This window comes from Lucilia sericata, unplaced genomic scaffold (assembly GCF_015586225.1).
Source record: "Lucilia sericata isolate MDLA Ls3-8-SP2 unplaced genomic scaffold, ASM1558622v1 Contig001023F_arrow, whole genome shotgun sequence".
NCBI classification, from domain to species: Eukaryota; Metazoa; Arthropoda; class Insecta; order Diptera; family Calliphoridae; genus Lucilia; species Lucilia sericata.
In genome coordinates, this window is record NW_023995005.1 from 58,184 (window position 1) to 77,711 (window position 19,528).

Genomic DNA, 19,528 nt, shown 5'->3' on the forward strand with positions numbered 1-19,528 from the left:
GTAATTATTTTTAAAACAAGTTTGCTATGGAATGCCTGAAAAATTGTGAATGCAAAACGCATAAAACAAGAAAACACTTTTTCCATTTTACACGCAAAAATATATATTTTCTCTTTATTATTTTTCTAATTTTTGTTTAGTTTTCCACACAATTTTTAACTTAAAGCTACACACACACACAAATTTTTCAAAAATTTTCGCACTTTCTATTTGAACTAAATTTAAAATACTTAATTGTAATTTTATTAGTTTTCACTTAAATCCTCTAAATCTTCATCCAATACCTTGGTAGTGGTAAAACGCTTATTAGAACGAGCCGATGGCGAAGTGGCAGCACTGCCGGTATCACTGCTTGAAGAATTTTGGGCAGCCATAGAGTGGGCTGGCACTAGTAGGAATTCATTAAATAGAAAATCAGAATCCATGGAATGTGTCTTGCCATGAAAACTGCGTGTTATGCGCTTAGGCGGTTCTATAAATTTTTCCTTAACTATTAAAGCTCCCGGCCGAGGGCTAGCTGGGCCACTTGTAGTATCCATTCCTCGGGCGGCATTGTTGAGCATGACTGGGTAACTGGACGAATACGGAAATCACTTTATGCTGAGGCGAACTACAAGTAGAAGACGTATTAGAGGCAGCCACTCCCGATGACTTAAGATTTATACAGGATTGTGTTTAAATTGACATCAACATAATCTTCTACATTATTGGGCACTCTCTTCAAAGTATTACTTTCAAAAGGAAAATTCGAGTTAGAAGTAGATTGTGTTAGATTTTCGAATTTCCTTAAGCGTGCATCTTGTTTAAGCTGCAAACTGCTAGGTTGTGGTATATTTATAGAGGCATGTAAAGCTGAGTACTCTTTTTGTCTCTCCAGTTCACCACTTTCGAAAGACTAATTTGTTTTTGAATTCTGGGCGATATGGTGGCTTCGGAGGCCTTGCGTATGCCTAACCGTAGGAGTCTCGGCATTAAGTAAGCCAGCACTTAAAGGAGCATACGACAATAACATTGCCAGTTTGCGTTCATTGGCCGCTAAACGTTTATTTCTCATTATATTGAAAAGTTCGTTGGATTTTTGTGTATCATCTGGTGGCTGACCCTGATTGCTATGAGCTTCACAGCAATAGCAAAATTCTAAATGGGGCTCATCGCGTGGCAATGAGGGAGTAGTGGCAGCTGAGGGTGTGTGGGCATCATCATCATCCTCAAAACCCTAATTAAAGAAAAAATAACATTACATAACATGTGTTAAATGTTTACTTATTACCAAAACACTTACAATCCACTGACAATGTTAGTGATCCCTTATTGGCCGCAATACTCAAATCCATATTAAAACTAACTGGCGTCAAACAGGCACTTTTAGCATCGAAACCACCACCTTCTCCTATACCACCCACTGCTCCGCCACAACTTAATTCCGTTTCGGCCGTTTCTAAACAATCCAAATTGATGGGTGCATAAACACTAACCAAATTGAGATCATCATCTAAACGTGGAAAGAATTTGGCCAATCTTTGTGCAGCCGTCGAAGGCATATTATAGCCCTCGGTACTGGTTAGACTGATGGACATATCACAACTAGGGGTCTCTTGTGAACAGGTATCCGATATAGCCGGCGATGAGGGTTCTGTAATACTGCTAGCTACACTTGATTGTTTGCTCCACAATACTTAAGGGAATTATTGTTTTTTTTACAAGAGAGATTATACAAATTTACAAAAGTTGCTATTAACGTTTTTGTTCCTTACAAGGAATTTTTAATAGTTTACCATTTACTGTGTATGATTATTTTTTAGATATTTTACATTTAAGGCATTTCAGAATAGATATTTATGATTATGGGATGGAATTGGCTGATGTTGTTGTGAAAATAAACGAGCAGCAGTGAAAAAATTATATTTTGTTTTGCATAATTAAAACAATAACATGCAATAATGCTTTCAATATAATTTGAAATAAAAAGTAGAAAACTTTAAATTTATTCTGAATTCGAGTTCTGTAAAATTTTAGTTCTAATTCGGTTCTAGTTCAGTTCTAGTTCAGTTCTAGTTCAGTTCTAGTACAGTTCTAGTTCAGTTCTAGTTCAGTTCTAGTTCAGGCCTAGTTCACTTCTAGTTCAGTTCTAGTTCAGTTCCATTTCTGTTCTAGTTGCAGTTCAGTTCTGGTTCAGTTCTAGTTCAGTTTCAGTTTAGTTTCTAGTTCAAGTTCTATTTCAGTTCTAGTTCAGTCTAGTCCAGTTCTAGTTCAGAGTTCTAGTTCACTTCTATTTCAGTTCACGCTCAGTTGTAGCTTAGTTCTAGTTCAGTCCCTAGTTCAGTTCTAGTTCAGTTCTAGTTCAGTTCTAGTTCAGTTCTACGTTAAGTCTAGTTCAATTCCTGTTTCAGTTCTATTTCAGTTCTAGTTCAGTTCTAGTTCAGTTCTAGTTCAGTCTAGTTCAGTTTCCAGTTCAGTTCTATTTCAGTTCTATTTCGTTCTAGTTCAGTTCTAGTTCAGTTTCTAGTTCAGTTCTAGTTCAGTTCTAGTTCAGTTCTAGTTCAGTTCTAGTTTAGTTCTAGTTCAGTTCTAGTTCCGTTCTAGTTCAGTTCAGTTCAGTTCAAGTTCAGTTCTAGTTCAGTCTAGTTCAGTTCTAGTTCAGTTCTAGTTCAGTTCTAGTCAGTTTCTAGTCAGTTCTAGTTCAGTTCTAGTTACAGTTTGCTAGTCAGTTCTAGTTCAGTTCTAGTTCAGTTCAGTGTTCTAGTTCTCCAGTTCTAGTTCAGTTCTAGTTCAGTTCTAGTTCAGTTCTAGTTCAGTTCTAGTTCGTTAGTTCCGTTAGTTCAGTTCTAGTACAGTTCTAGTCAGTTCTAGTTTCAGTTCTAGTTCAGTTCTAGTTCAGTTCTTGTTCAGTTCTACTTCATTTCTAGTTCAGTTCTAATTCGGTTCTAGTTAATTCTAGTTAATTCGTGTTCAGTTCTAGTCCAGTTCTAGTTCAGTTCTAGTTCAGTTCTAGTTCAGTTCTAGTTCAGTTCTAGTTCAGTTCTAGTTTCAGTTCTAGTTCAGTTCTAGTCAGTTCTAGTTCTAGTTCAGTTCTAGTTCAGTTCTAGTTCAGTTCTAGTTCAGTTCTAGTTCAGTTCTAGTTCAGTTCTAGTTCAGTTCTAGTTCAGTTCTAGTCTCGTTCAGTTCTAGTCAGTTCTAGGTTCAGTTCTAGTTCAGTTCTAGTTCAGTTCTAGTTCAGTTCTAGTTCAGTTCTAGTTCAGTTCTAGTTCAGTTCTAGTTCAGTTCTAGTTCAGTTCTAGTTCAGTTCTAGTTCAGTTCTAGTTCAGTTCTAGTTCAGTTCTAGTTCAGTTCTACTTCAGTTCAAATTCAGTTCTAGTTCAGTTCTAGTTCAGTTCTAGTTCAGTTCAAGCTCAGTTCTAGTTTAGTTCTAGGTCAGTTCTAGTTTAGTTCTAGTTCAGTTCTAGTTCAGTTCTAGTTCAGTTCTAGTTCAGTTCTAGTTCTAGTTCAGTTCTAGTTCAGTTCTAGTTCAGTTCTAGTTCAGTTCTAGTTCAGTTCTAGTTCAGTTCTAGTTCAGTTCTAGTTCAGTTCTAGTTCAGTTCTAGTTCAGTTCTAGTTCAGTTCTAGTTCAGTTCTAGTTCAGTTCTAGTTCAGTTCTAGTTCAGTTCTACTTCAGTTCAAATTCAGTTCTAGTTCAGTTCTAGTTCAGTTCTAGTTCAGTTCTAGTTCAGTTCAAGCTCAGTTCTAGTTTAGTTCTAGTTCAGTTCTAGTTCAGTTCTAGGTCAGTTCTAGTTCAGTTCTAGTTCAGTTCTAGTTCAGTTCTAGTTCAGTTCTAGTTCAGTTCTAGTTCAGTTCTACTTCAGTTCAAATTCAGTTCTAGTTCAGTTCTAGTTCAGTTCTAGTTCAGTTCTAGTTCAGTTCAAGCTCAGTTCTAGTTTAGTTCTAGTTCAGTTCTAGTTCAGTTCTAGTTCAGTTCTAGTTCAGTTTTAGTTCAGTTCTAGTTCAGTTCTAGTTCAGTTCTAGTTCAGTTCTAGTTCAGTTCTAGTTCAGTTCTAGTTCAGTTCTAGTTCAGTTCTAGTTCAGTTCTAGTTCAGTTCTAGTTCAGTTCTAGTTCAGTTCTAGTTCTAGTTCAGTTCTAGTTCAGTTCTAGTTCAGTTCTAGTTCAGTTCTAGTTCAGTTCTAGTTCAGTTCTAGTTCAGTTCTAGTTCAGTTCTAGTTCAGTTCTACTTCAGTTCAAATTCAGTTCTAGTTCAGTTCTAGTTCAGTTCAAGCTCAGTTCTAGTTCAGTTCTAGTTCAGTTCTAGTTCAGTTCTAGTTCAGTTCTAGTTCAGTTCTAGTTCAGTTCTAGTTCAGTTCTAGTTCAGTTCTAGTTCAGTTCTAGTTCAGTTCTAGTTCAGTTCTACTTCAGTTCAAATTCAGTTCTAGTTCAGTTCTAGTTCAGTTCTAGTTCAGTTCTAGTTCAGTTCAAGCTCAGTTCTAGTTTAGTTCTAGTTCAGTTCTAGTTCAGTTCTAGGTCAGTTCTAGTTCAGTTCTAGTTCAGTTCTAGTTCAGTTCTAGTTCAGTTCTAGTTCTAGTTCAGTTCTAGTTCAGTTCTAGTTCAGTTCTAGTTCAGTTCTAGTTCAGTTCTAGTTCAGTTCTAGTTCAGTTCTAGTTCAGTTCTAGTTCAGTTCTAGTTCAGTTCTAGTTCAGTTCTAGTTCAGTTCTAGTTCAGTTCTAGTTCAGTTCTAGTTCAGTTCTAGTTCAGTTCTAGTTCAGTTCTAGTTCAGTCTAGTCTAGTTCAGTTCTAGTTCAGTTCTAGTTCAGTTCTACTTCAGTTCAATTCAGTTCTAGTTCAGTTCTAGTTCAGTTCTAGTTCAGTTCTAGTTCAGTTCTAGTTCAGTTCAAGCTCAGTTCTAGTTTAGTTCTAGTTCAGTTTTAGTTCAGTTCTAGGCCAGTTCTAGTTCAGTTCTAGTTCAGTTCTAGTTCAGTTCTAGTTCAGTTCTAGTTCAGTTCTAGTTCAGTTCTAGTTCAGTTCTATTTCAACATTTTTCTAAAAAGAGTTCGACCGGACACCATAAGTATTCGTATGGGTAACGCAAATATAATTTTTATCACTTATACGCCACAGGGCATAAATTGTAAAAATGTGTATTCCAGTTTGAGTTTTAGTTGAGTACTGAACTACTACGTATTAGTTCAGTTCTATTTCTAGTTCAGTCCATTGATTAATTAATAGACTAGTCCCCAGCAAAAAATATAAATTTTTCTTGAAAAAAACATCTGCAATTTAAGAGTAAAAGAGCAAAATGTTTGCCCTAAATTATTATTAATTATTTCAAACCCCTAAACCCCTGAAAAATCGTTAATTTCTATAAAATATTACCACAAGAATAATAAGAAATGTGCAAATTATATAAATATTTCAACTAATGTGCAAATTAAATAAATTAATAAAAAAAAAAAATATGCAAAATTATCTTAAATACATCAGTGATTTATTTGTTTGTTTCAAAATAGTGTCTTTTAATAAAGGCATACAATAATAAATTTAATTTTTAATTAAATTAAATCAAATTATAATTAAATAAAATAATTTTGTTTTACAATACACCAATTATAAAAGATATAAATTATAATAATGCATTTTGTTTATAATTTTCTTTGCGGCCAAGATACTCAATGATTTAAATTAATATCCATTTAATATTTATATAATAATTTTGAAAATATATATGTAAACATTTACAAATCTTAATTGTAAATCACTTACAAAGTGGTCCGACATTATCGTTTACAGATTTTGTCATTGAATTGCCCTCAACAGCTGGCGTTAGGGGTGTTGAGGCTGCTCCTGGTAAAGCAGGACGTAACTGATGACCACACATGCTACATCTATCGGGATTCTTTTCATTTATCACACTATTATCGTTGCAACGGCATACATGATTTGTGGGTGTACTAGCCAATGGTTCTTCCTCTAGAGTTGTTGTTGTCATCATGGACAAGGGGGTTGAGGGATTTTTGGGCGGTGTGCAAGTGGGCGTTTTAAAGAGCGGAGCCGAAGTCATTTTCTCTAGAAAATGATCTAGCTGTTTGAGCGATAATGCATTGTGTAGCGTTTCCAGGGGGCGTATGGGCGGTACACCACCAAAACCATCCAGAACTGTTAACGAGAAGACTTTTCAAATGAATAGTGGTTTTTAAAGTGATAATTGTGGATTAAATGGGTGGGAATGAAATCTAAATACATATATTTTTAGTGCAGACTGAATTCAAAAAAAAGCTCTATAAAATGTGGCGCGTGGTATTTGAATTAAGATTTCTTTATATAGATTTTCTTAGTCGATAACAATCTATAATAGCTTATGATTAATTTCCAAAAAAGCTAAACAATTTCCAAAATTTTCTTTATTTAAAAAAATGTTATAATCGAACAATATTAGACAATTTTACTCTAAAATCTTGTAAGTCTGACTTACTGCTGGTCACTATTTGCAATGATGTGTACCGGCATGATTGTGCTTGCTGTGACTTAGGATCCTGATAACAAGAATCCTGACCCACAATAGCGCATATAATCATATATTGGTACAAGACCCTTTCTTTATCTACTGTCTAAGAGAAGTTTGATTCTCTCGAGTACCACAAGATGCACAAAATCAACCAGACTAGGGATACAATAGACCTAAGGGAATTCGAGAGTACTCCATTAATGGCGGGCAATCCATGCAACTTAAAATAACTTCGAAACTTAAAGCTGATTATTATTTGGAGCAGTTAATTTTGCAGCAGTGTTAAAAGGCTTTATAGCTGATATTGCGCGATATTGCTGAAAACGATCGATGATTAAAGGCAGCTTATATATAGCCATTAGATAAACATTGCAAAAGATGTAAAAAACCGTTGAAAGAAATTGGGAAAAATATTTTATTTGCCATTTTTACAAATAATTTTAAAAATGTTAAAATTTTTTTTTCCATTTGATGAAAAATTTAAATACCTTTTAAATTTCAAGACAAAATGTTTAGTGGTTTAGGTATAATTGACTTAAATCTAAAATTTATCTATAAATAATATAACGATCCATTTATCTTCCCTTTTATCCATTTCATATTTCATCCTTATTTGTTCAGTAGTTTGGGTATAACCGACTAAAATCTGAAGCAATGTCGCCATCTATCGGCTAAAATTTTATATTTCTGTAAGAAACACGATCGGTATTTTTATATTATAACGATCTATATATATGCCATTGAAATTTTAGATGCATAGGTAAGCAGTTTGAGAGTTATTGACTAAAATATAGTTCCACGGTGAAGCAGAAAGTATCATGGGAATACTTTTAAGAAAGTATGAACTCTTGTCTCGTTAGCAGTAAAAGTTTATATTTTCTGGATTACTAACATACTTTTCTCTTTATAGAACAAAGCAAAGAAAATTTGGGAATCAAATTATGGTATCTCCATTTAAATTTCGATTACGGCCCTTCCGCCTTTGAACTAGTTTCGAAAAGAAATTATATTTGTAGTAATAATTCCTATCTGATCCGAAAAATCGAAGGCAGAGACCGATTTCATGTTTGATTTAATTCATTCAATTAAAAAATTACGATCTATAGTTTTGATAGCGAAATAGTTTGAATTCAGAATTTCTCTTTGATTCTAAAAATCGAAAGCAGTAGAATTTTCTATTCATTTTGGTCAGATAACGATAGGAGAGTTGATCATTCTCGATTGTGGCCCTTCGACCTTTTAAAAGTGCTTCATAAAAAGTTTCGAAAACCATTTATGATTGTAGTTATGTTTGAGATCGAAATTAGTGATAGTGGTTCTATATCCAGTCCTTTAATCATTAATCAGTTTTCAGCTTCAATTAAAAGTCGGGATTGATAGTTTTGATAGAATTTAGTACCTTCGAAATATGTTCAACAGAAAAAGTAGAATTTTGAATTACTATTTGAATCGAAAAATCTCGTTTGACTTGTATTCATTCAATTAAAAGTTGCGATCTCCAATAATTTGATCATTATTGATCTAGGTGATGGTTCTGCAAACCAAGTTTTTAATTCGCGATATTATTTAATTTCAAAGCGAAAAATCTAAAAGATTCTTAAGGATCCAGCTCGAAATTTCCTAATATTGAGTTAAACATCATCCACTGCAAGGTGCTGTACAGAAAGTTGCATAACACTTGCCAAAAATATATAAAAGAACGCAATTTTAGCACCGATAAAATTATCATTATCGGTTCTAAATTTGCGGAAGCTTACTTAAAACAATTTTAAAACCGATTCTGTACACATAATACAAATCAAATTGTCCCTGTCTGTACCTTTACACTAAATTTTATATAAAAAAGAAAAAGAAAAGAAAAACATATTCATTATAAACTTACCGGATGATGATACTGGTATCATATCTCTCAAATTTGGAGCTGAGGAACTTCCAGTTATAACCGCTGTACTAAATAGACTATTGGAGCTAGTGGTCATCTTTTTACTAAAACCACCGAATCCCAACATTTTCATATAAGACATCTGGCCGGCAATACTGTGTCTTTGACGTCTAGACGATACCGATGACGACGATGATGTCGAAGTGACCGTATTATCTGTAGTGGTATCAGCAATAGTAGGTTTGATAATGGAGGAAGTGTTAAAAGGTTTATCGAAGGAATCAATAGGGGTGCGTGAACGAGATGAACAAGAAATGCGAGAAGGAGTTTTAAGGGGATGGTGTTGTTGGTGGATAGAAGAGGCAACGCCAGATGTAGAAGTGATATTTGTATTAAATTCATCAAAATCATCATTGTTTTTATTAAAAGGCAAATCATTGAAATTTGTTGAGGACGTGGGAGAGTTATTAAAAGTAACAACAACATTTGGTATATGAGCGGATGTTGATGGTGGTGGTGTGTATTGGTGTAGGTGAGCATTGTTATTGTTGTTAGTATGATGATGATGATGCATATGAGGATGTTGATAAGAATGATCATGATGCATATGATAGTGATGGAGAGGAAAAGGATTTGGATTGTGATAAGGATGATGATAGGCATTAAAATGTTGTTGTGGAGGATGTTGGGATGTTGAGGGTATAGAATTGGTGTCGACAACAGTAATGGTAGGGTTCGTGATAGTGTCAGTGTTGAGGATGGAAGGAGAAAAGGTTGTATTAGTTGCAGCATTTTCAGCAATTGGAGCAAATTGTTTAAAACTATATAAAGCAGGAAATTTAAAAGGATTCGCCAAATCTACTATAACCGGTGCCGATTGGGCTGAAGATAAACATTGTTTATGGGGATTGAAATCGTTACTATTAGCAGCATGCTTGTTACGTGACAACCTAGAGCCTGGCGGACAGTTATTAAGAATGGGAGGTTCATCTAAAGCCTGACATAATTGTAGTGTAGAAGCAGTGGGGGAATTAGAAGCGGAGGAAGGTTTAAGGGTATTCGATTTTTTACGAAAGTTCATATGAAATTCTCCACTCATTAGAGCTGCCGGAGCAGAAGAGGGTAATTGATAATCCTCTTCAAAAGAATTCCTAGGTGAAGCAATCGCTATAGGTGGACTAGATACTTTTGAGGCATAAGGTACAATATCCGAAATATCAGCTTCACTTTTCGAATGAGCATGTGGATAGGCAACATCCTCATTAACACTAGGCAAATGAAAGGAACAATTACACGACAACGGATGTTCATTGGTGGCTAAGGGAGAGATTTTCCTACAGTCCCTTAGTTTTTGTACAAAATCCGGTTCATCGCCACTTTCCATGCGACGCATAGTCAATAATTGAGCATGACGTTTTTGCAAACGTTCACCGGGTGAGCTGGATTTTTGATGTGCTAAACAAATATCTTGACTTTCGGGTGTGCCTGGATTTACAGAAAAATCAATTTCAGATAAAGGCAGTTCATTGGTGGAAGAATCAATTTTGAATAATGTTAAATTATCAGTTACTCGTATTTGAAAAACCGAACGATTGAGATTAGTCACACGTGAGGTTAGAATCTCTTGGAAATCTTTGTCTTGTCGTGAAACATTCGACTCAACCTCTTCTATTTAAGTTTTTTATTAGTTTAAATCATTAGTTTAAGAATGAAGAGTTTTGTTATTTTTTTTGTTTGTTTGAAAGCCATAACAAAAGCAATAACGTGGACCATTATTAAGGGAGTTTTGAAAGTTATTTAATAGAAAGGGAAATGTTGTGTGTACATTTTTTTTTTTTTTTTTTTTTTGGAAAAATAAAAAAGTTGTTGGTATTTGTTGTTTAATAAGATCAAAGAAATAAATAGAACTTATAAAAAAAATCTTAAAAATAGTGTATTAAGAAACATTTAAGAGAAAGTTTTAAGTAAAAATATAGTACACATACACACAGACACACGCATACATTTACAATATGTTTATTAAAGTTTGGTATGTTCAAAGACAATATGCACCAGGACGCACTCACAACACTCTAGATTATTTCCAGGCAAAAAAAAAAAGCAAGCTTGTATTTAGGGTGATTATTTTAAAGGCTTTAGGTTTTTTAAAGGCGGAAGTTTGAAGGAAGGAATTTTTTAGCGCTGAATGTTATAATACAGTTAAAAATACATAATAGCTTAATGTACAAAATTTGGTGGTAGGGTAATCAGGGTGTTTGGTTTTTTCAAAAATGCTTCAGAACTTTAAGGAAGTATTATTCTGTAAAATTGTAGCAGAACATAAGTGGCTTTTTTTCAAAATTGTCACCTACTGAAGAAGCTGTATAGTTTCGAATGTCGGCCATTAAGAAGCCTAGTTATCTTTAAATAATTCTAGAACAAATTCTTTAATCAATGATTTTTGCTTAGAACTAGTTCTTCAGAAATTTTCGCGATAAAATTTTCTTTTTTAGAATTCCATAACTATTGTTATTTAATCAATATTTTTACATTCAAATGTGATCAAGAAGAAGGAAGGACAGAAAATATTTTCGAAGCCAATTTGAAAGAGGTTGCACCTCACCTCCGAAAGCGTTAAGAAGCCTGTATGCATTCTTTGTAATGGTTACATCCTTTAATTAATCGTTATTAGTTGAATAGTTTTAAAATCTTAATATTTGTTCGCAATTTTCTTCTTGTTTGATTCTTATTAATTGAATTGAAAATTTGTAATCATAATATATGATCTTCCCATAAGAATTTAATCGATGACTGAAAAGGCTTTCAAATCTTCGTTGTTCTTGGAAAAGAGGTACCAAATGCGAACCAATAACTTTGTTTGAAGCTGTTAGCATTGGAACCATTATAACGACATCATCTTGATTAAAACTGTTCTGAGATAAGTTGTCTTATCTCGCATAACGGTAAGATAATTATGACAATCATTTTCAATGAAAGATCAAACATTTAGCGATTTCCTGAATCAGATCGTCGTGAAAACTTTTGCACTAGGAAGTTGTATTATTAAGAAATAAATGCTCAGTTATCATTTGCTAAAATCATTAAGAAATTTTAGAGTTCTTTATTTTCACAATGTTCTTGGTGGAACAAAGATCACGAAGGTTTATAAAACAAGTTTCGAAACCATTACAACTTCATAAAAACTATACAAATTTTACTAGCCTCCGATAGGTTAGTGGTTAGTGTTCTTTACTAACCTCCGATAGGTTAGTGGTTAGTGTTCTAGTCTGTTAGACTAGAATGTGGGTTCGATTCATAGATGGTTTTCTTCGGATTTCATGTAACATACATCCTCCTTTCAAACTAACTAACAAACTTTATAATTAAAATAAACCCTAACATGATCAAAGTATAATTAAGTTCAAGCCTGAGACAGAGCTATGAGAAAATTTGAGAAAGGGCACTCTTACCTGTTAAGAAATGTACTAATATAAATCTCTTTAGCACAAAAGAGTCAAATAATGGAATCAAATGTGTCCTCAGTGTTCTATACACATGGAAATCCTAAAGTAATTTCAAATATTTTCAATTAAGAATCAAACCATTAAGGTATGCGGGATTTTTTCGCAGGCGGTGTTCTAGAAGAGAACTTTGAACTGTAGGTAATTTAATTTCAAGAATATTCTTTAGATTTTCAGATTCTTCGAAGATTTTAGTAGTTAAACAATATTAGATTGAAATTAATTGGCAAATTTCTTCCTTCAAATTAGTTAAAGCCTTTTTATTTTCGTTTTAAGCAAAATTGTATTAGTTTTCATAACTAACTTTATAGTTTAACACGTTACAAGCATGCAATATTAAAACAATTTCAAAGAGATTGTGTAAATTTTGTAGAAAAACATTTGTTTTTGTTCAAAAACTTAATATTTCGCAAAAATGAAAAACTAACAAGGTTTGGAATTTTGTCAAGGAGAATAATACACAGTGTTTTGAATTTGTTTTAATTTTGAATAAAAGTATGAAGAGATCTTTTAAGGTTTCTTCTAAGTCCACATTTTCCAAGAAAATGTATTTTCTCTTAAGTTTCAATATATTTAATATAATTTTCAAAGACTGATCATTAGAATTTACATTTTGTAGGTGTTTTGAAAAGATATTTAAATTTCAAAACCTTATTCAAATCTCATATTATACACAAAATTAAAAACCATCATAACACTGTGTATTTTAAAGAATATTTTACAAGATAATAAACGTTAATTTAACTGCTGACAATATATATTTTTTCCAAATATTATGAAATATTTCTTAAATTATAAAAATTCCTAAAAACAAGAATTCTTATAATCTCGAGTCTTAAAACAAGACTTTATATTGTCAGTTGTTAATTTAACGTTCTAAAGAGAAAACTTAGAAAAAGAATTAGGGACAACGAACTTCAGCCAAATACACGGAATTCCCGGCCAGATGCTTATATAAAGTTTTTTTTTTTATATAATTCATGATTTAGAATACATTGGAGTTGTTTTGTTTTTGTATTAACAAATAAAAAACAAAATAATTAAGAGATTTATAAAAAAAAAATATATAAAGATGTTTGCAGAGATAATTTTGTTGTTGTTGATTGTTTTGTAGAGAATCGTTTATGATACAAAAACAAATAGAAAAAAATCGATTAGAAAATAATAATAAGACATAAAATAAATAGACCCAACAAAATAAATAAATTAAAATTTACAAAGGTTTATTTTTATCTCTTTGTGGCAAAATTAAAAGTTAATAAATTAAACAAATAAATTCACAAAAAAAAAAAAAAAAACATTACAAAACAATGTACACAACGGAAATTGTAAATAAAACAAATTAAACATAAACAAATTGTTTATACAAAAAATAATTAATAATTAAAACAAAATCCTTAAACGGAAATGCTATGTTTATGGAAATTTTGTGAATTTATTTATATTCGTTTTTGATTGGTTTTTATACAACTCTCCTTTAGAGATTTGACGTTTTGCAAAAGAGAAACACCAAAAATTGTGGTTTCTTTTTCAAATCACAAAATATAATCATGCAAATTATATATAAAGTAAAAAAAAAGTTAAAACCATAAAAAAACAATAAAACTTTTTAAACAAAACATTGACAAAAAGATAAAAGTTAATAAAGCTAATTGGTAATTGTTGAAAATAATAATAATTATAATGTATAGAAAAGGAATTGTACATACCTTTAATATTTTTTGGTCTTTGTTCAAAACTACGTGATCTGGGCTCACCATCGGGACTTAGGGGACGGGTAGCTTCAAGAGAACCTGTCTGTTTGGTTTGCTGTTGTTGCGAGGCCAATTCTTGATTGAGTCGCTTGGCCAAATCCATAGCCTCATGTCCCGATACCGTATGATGGGCTCCTATAGGTATGGGTTTAGATTTTAACGGACGTATTTCACAATCTAAACGATCGGGTGAAAGCTTTAAGAGTTGGGGAAATTGTATTGGGTATTAAGGAAAGGTTTTGTGAATTTTGAAAAAAAAGTAAAAATACCATGTGAGTTTTAACTGGACTCTCCTCGGTGTCATTTTCCTCATCTATGCGCGAGGGATTGCTGTTGCAGTCTTCATGATTCTGTAAAATAAAAAAGTACAAAGAGTTTTACTAAAAACATTAAGAACTGAATATTTTCCCAAATTAAAACCAACATTTTTCTCTTATACACTTACCGAAGTTCTCAATTGCCCCGAATCATTGCGAGAATGTGGTCTAAAACCTGGTCCTGGAGGCAAATTCTTTTGCACACAGCAATTAACACCCGGGCTAAAGTGTAATTCCACATGGAATCTCTCCTCCGATGTGGGATCTTTAGTAGGATCTTCATATAACATTATAACAATTTGTGACATATAATTGAGTTCCGATACCATCGAAATATAATCCATAGCACGACGCCATTGTTCATCGGTTAAAACATTCAATAAACCACCATAACGCAGAACCGTTAGTAGAGAATGAACATGACTTTCACTAGTGAAATATAAGCGAGTGCGTACATGTCTACCAGGGCTAGCAACACCATGACTATACTGGGGATTCAAACGATTTACCGACTCATCTTCGACCTCTTCGATATTACGTTGTAAATCTGATTTGATCTTTTTCAATAATGGCGTACATATACCCTGGCCAATTGTCAATTTTTCTTGCATTGTTAAACCATATTCTTGTGGTATAACAATATCGGCTAGATATTTAGCATAAATGTATAATTCCTCTGCCTGATCGTATTGCAGAGTATGTTGATTATGCTGTAAATCATATTTAATGCAATCATAGATATCGGGTATTTTCGAGATGTCATATAGTTTTGATTTAGTACTAAAATCTTTTTCGATTTTTTCCCAACGACAACGCATTAAATCCCAAGTCTCACCATGATAGAGTATAGCATCCTTTGTTTTGGGATCATCTTTTTTAACACTTATAATAATTAGTAACTCTTTAATGAGACTGTGCACATGATTACAGCATTCTACGGGATTTTTAACAAAATCCAAAGCTTGATTAATGGAAATACTGTTATTGGGATTAATAGCCATACGATCATCGGCTGTAAATTCACGATCAACTTGCATTAATTCGTGTAAGCGATTTTTGGCCCTTGGAGAGAAACAGAAAATATTGAAACTTTTAAATTTCTTGTAAAATTTTAAAGAAAAACTTACATATTTTGATATTTACTGGAATCACAATCATTATCCAATAAACCATTAGTATTGGCACTCTTAACCATTTGTACTAAAATGGGCGTTAGTTCACCTTCTAAGGCCAATAGACCTTTGGCAAATGCTGCTGCTGTCATTTGTACTCTTCCCTCATCAGAGGCATAGATTTTTAAATCATGACGAAAGGTGGAGTGTAATCTTTAAGAAAATTATTCAATTTTAAAAAGTGCTACTTAGAATTTCTATACAATATTTACCTTAATAACCCCAATCCCTGTGTACCCGAATAATCTTGTCTTCCTTGTCCTCCCGGATACATACACCTAAATATGCGTCCCAATTCTTCGGCTTGTATGCGTCCCGCCGGTGTTAATTCTCCACCCCATTTTAATATCAATACTAAAGATGGTTCGGTGGGTGCGTCTACTTTAGAAAAAGATTTTAAAATTGTTTAATTTTATTTTTATTATGAAACATTCGTTTGATTATTATTTATCGAGTTTGTAGTGTATTTTTCTTCTTTTGTGTGATTGTGATTATTAGTTGAATATGAAGTATGATTGTCCTTTTAGTTGTTTTAATGTTTTCAAAGATTTATGAGTTAACGTAGGAGGAAGAGGAAAAATTGTTATACATTCTTATGTTGTATGTAGTGTTGACTGTAGTCTGGACTATAGACTAATCCATAGTCTCTTCTGTAAACTAGTTTGTAGTCAGTAATCTTGCCGGTAGTTTAGTATCTAGTCTAATATATAGTCAAATCTATAGTCTATTCTGTTGTCTAGAGTCTAGTCTGAAATATAGCCTGTGGTCAAGTTTCATTTCTCTAGTCTAGTTTAGTCTGTAGTCTTATCTGTAGACTAGTATGTAGTTAATTCTGTAATCTAGTGTATAGCCTAGTCTGTAGTCTTGTCTATAGTCTAGGCTTTAGTTTAGTCTGAAGTCTAGTCTATAGACTAGTATGTAATCTATTCTCTAGTCTAGTTTTCAGTCAAGTCTGTCGTTTATACTGAAGTCTAGTCTGTAGTTAGTAATCTATTCCACTGTATAGGCTGTAGTTTAGTCAATAGTCTTGTATGTAATCTAGTCTCTAGTCTAGTCTGTATTCAAGTATGTAGTCTAGTCTGTAATCTTATCTATAATCTAGTCTACAGTCTAGTGTGTTATTTAGTCTGTAGTTTAGTCTATAGTCTTGTCAGTAGACAAGTTTGTAGTCTAGTCTGCAGTTTAGTCTCTAGGTAGTCTCTACTCTAGTCTCTATTCAGTAGCCTAGTATATATTCTGTAGCATAGGCTCTATTCTATAGCCTAGTGTCTAATCTAGTCTCTTGTATATTGTCTAGTCTCTAGTCTAGTATATAGTCTAGTCTCTAGTCTAGTATATAGTCTAGTCTCTTGTCTAGTCTCTAGTCTAGTATCTAGTCTACTCTGTACTCTAGTCCAGTTTACAGTTTAAACTCAAGTAGTAGTCTATGGACTTGACTAAAGTCAAATCGATATAATCTAGTCTAGTACTTTAGACTATAGTCCACTCTGTAATCTAAACCCTCGTCTTTTACCTGAAAACTTGATTGTTGGCAAGAAAAGTATTTAGCTTAAGAAATTAAGAATCATATAAAGCTCATGAATTTAAAAATATTTACAGATTAATCTTGTTTTCTACTGTGTAGTTTGTGTTTGTATCTGTAGTTAGAAAAACTAAAAAAAAAATATGAAAGAAAATAAATACATACAAGTCTTAACATTATTACCGTCATCAGAACTGGAACCACGAGGACGTCCTTTGGGTTGATATTTCATTTGTACTTTACGATTAATACCAGAAAAGTGACCATACCTAAAAGAAAACAACAATAATCAAATATTTCTTAAAATGATTTTAAAATCAAATTTAATTAAGGCTTTAGAACTGGTTAAGTTGAATCTATAAGGTGCCAAGATTTCATCTAGAAAACTGTTCTGTAATCGGTTGTTTAAATACATAATGATTTTCATTTTGAGTTGATTTTCATTAGGAACTAACACTACTTAAACACTAACATTAATACAATTGCATACTCGCTCTTGAAGGATTCCACTCATATCTTTTAAGTCTTCACAAAGGAACAAAAATAGCGCACGTCTGCTATTGGATATGGTTTCTAGAAGTTGTTACGACAGCAAAGATGTGAGGTGAAAGTAAAATTATTTTGAAGTTCTAGTTCTCAAACGAACTTTTTTGAATACATTATCATTCGCGATTTTTAAAAATAATAACGACACCAAAAACTATATTAAAAATTCCAATGTCACCAGTTCTCGTATTGATTATATGTGAACAATTTCTAATTTCTTTTTTTAGAAAAGAATAATATAACTTACATTTCTAAAACGCTTTTCAATTGTTCCAATTTACTCTTTTTCTCCTCAATTTCGGGATTATCTTTAGTTTCAATTTCAGCCAACAAGAAACGAGCAATATCTAAAATTTCTTGTAATTGTTTAGGACGTTTCAATTTAACATGACCATGCTTAAAGCCATCATATTTTTCAAAAATTTCAAAAAATCTAAAAAAACAAACAAAACAATTATTATTTTTTTAAACAAATTAAAAAAAATTATACCAACTTACTTAGGATGTCTAACTTCAACTTTCATTTTCTGTTTAGGTGTACGATCACCATGTCTTATAACAGCCACTACACAGCGCAACTCCATCATTTTACCAAACGTTGTGGGCACTATGGGAGGATCATCTAATTGAAAGGGCACCGACCAGGGTATATGCAAGGTAGGTGTTAATTCTCTTAAAATCATATTACCCAATATTTTGGCACAATCATCATAGTATTTATTGGAATTTTTAACAAAACTAAAGCCATTTACATCGCACACATACGATTTTCCATTGGCTCTAAAATGTAAAAAAGAAAAATTTATCATAAACATTACGTTTAGAACACTCCCCTTTAATTTACCTTAATAAATCAAAACCACAAACGGTTTGTTTAAAGGCCAAGCAAACTTTGCGTGATATTAATTTTTCGGCATGATTTAATATGACCGGATAACGTATCTCTTTGCCCTCACTGTCGCGCTCAACTTTGCCATCTAAAGCCGGACTTTTGCGTGCTTCAGCATGTGCATAGTCGGGACCCACAGTATAGACTTTGACATCGGTACCTGGAAAATATACTACGTTTTAAAAGTAATACTGGGTTGTTATACAAATCTCATTTTAGTTTATAATAAGATTTTTTTTTTTTTGGTTTTTTGATATTAAGATTTGTTTATTATTTGTTCTTTTAAGGTGTAAGTTATAATAATAATACTTATTTCTTTTTTTTAATTGGATATTCGGTTTTTTGTATTACAAAAATAATTTTAAAGAATTTGTTAAATAACAACAATTAACAACACAAACGTGTACAAACTGTTATCGTAACAAAATGGACGTTTCAGGCAGGTAACGCAATGACAGTGAATGATTTTAAATTTTTCTGATTTTGTTTACATATTTCGAATTGAATTTTTGTCAGCTGCTAAGGTGAAGAAGAAATAATTTAGTTTTTTTTTTATCAATACACAATTTATAGTTTATAAAGGTATAAAATGCCTTTAAAATAAACTTTGAAATTGTAAATGATAAACAGTCATTAAATGCATAAACAATTATTAAAGTTATCAAAGGTTTACACAAAACCGCTAATTCTTAATTATTAAAAACTTTATTAAATGTTTATGTTTAGACTGCAAAAACTTTTACTTGAAATTTATATATAATTAATAAATCAATCTATAAATAAAATTAAATTGTTTATGAACAATTTCTTTTGTAAAAAAAAAGCAATTCAAATAAAAAATTAGCAAAACAAATTGTTTTAAATTAAACATGCGTTAAAAATATGAAAAGAAAAACGTTTAAAATAAAGAAATAAAAATTAATTAACATAAAAAAACTGAATTTTTAAAACCAATTACTTAATTTCTATTAAAACATAACTTTTAATGTTAATAAAACAAATTATTCAAATATTTTACTTCCTGTGATTTCTGAAATTTTGAAAAAAAGATTATTTTTAATAAATCTGTTATTATTAATTAAATTATTTACAATTTTAACAAAATTTGTTTTTAATATTTAAATAATATTAAATTTGTTTCAACAACATTAAAACACCACTTAAGGACCTAAAATAATAAGAATCGAAATTGCGAAATGTTTAAGATCCCCTTTCTCAACATTATTGTCTTGGCGACAATATTAGGTGCGGTGGATAAATGGATGATTAATAGATCCTTTTTTGAGGGACCTTTTAAATCTTAACGAATAACATTTTTAACCTTTGACCCAGCTTACTAAATATTGACCCCAGGACATAAATTGTGAGAAAAGGTATCTTAAAATGTACTTAAGTTAATTTTCGCTGGGAACATCAGTAACTTATTTCTTCTCTATACAAACCGGATTACCCTAATGTACATATAAGATATGTAAAAGT

The 19,528-nt window shown here is 32.0% G+C and overlaps 1 protein-coding gene across 1 annotated transcript in view; it reads right to left on the bottom strand.

Moving 5' to 3' along the window:
- Nucleotides 1–140: 140 nt before the first annotated feature.
- Nucleotides 141–19,528, bottom strand: part of LOC119609642 (inositol hexakisphosphate and diphosphoinositol-pentakisphosphate kinase) — a 39,238-nt gene continuing 19,850 nt past the window's right edge. Inside the window, 17 exon segments of the mRNA XM_037964484.1 lie at nt 141–582; nt 584–675; nt 677–894; nt 897–958; nt 960–1,216; nt 1,284–1,675; nt 5,726–6,118; nt 8,350–10,017; nt 13,559–13,799; nt 13,873–13,953; nt 14,049–14,982; nt 15,048–15,245; nt 15,305–15,473; nt 16,780–16,883; nt 17,408–17,593; nt 17,659–17,940; nt 18,005–18,209. Coding sequence (XP_037820412.1) covers nt 246–582; nt 584–675; nt 677–894; nt 897–958; nt 960–1,216; nt 1,284–1,675; nt 5,726–6,118; nt 8,350–10,017; nt 13,559–13,799; nt 13,873–13,953; nt 14,049–14,982; nt 15,048–15,245; nt 15,305–15,473; nt 16,780–16,883; nt 17,408–17,593; nt 17,659–17,940; nt 18,005–18,209 — 5,819 coding nt within the window. The 3' untranslated portion in view covers nt 141–245.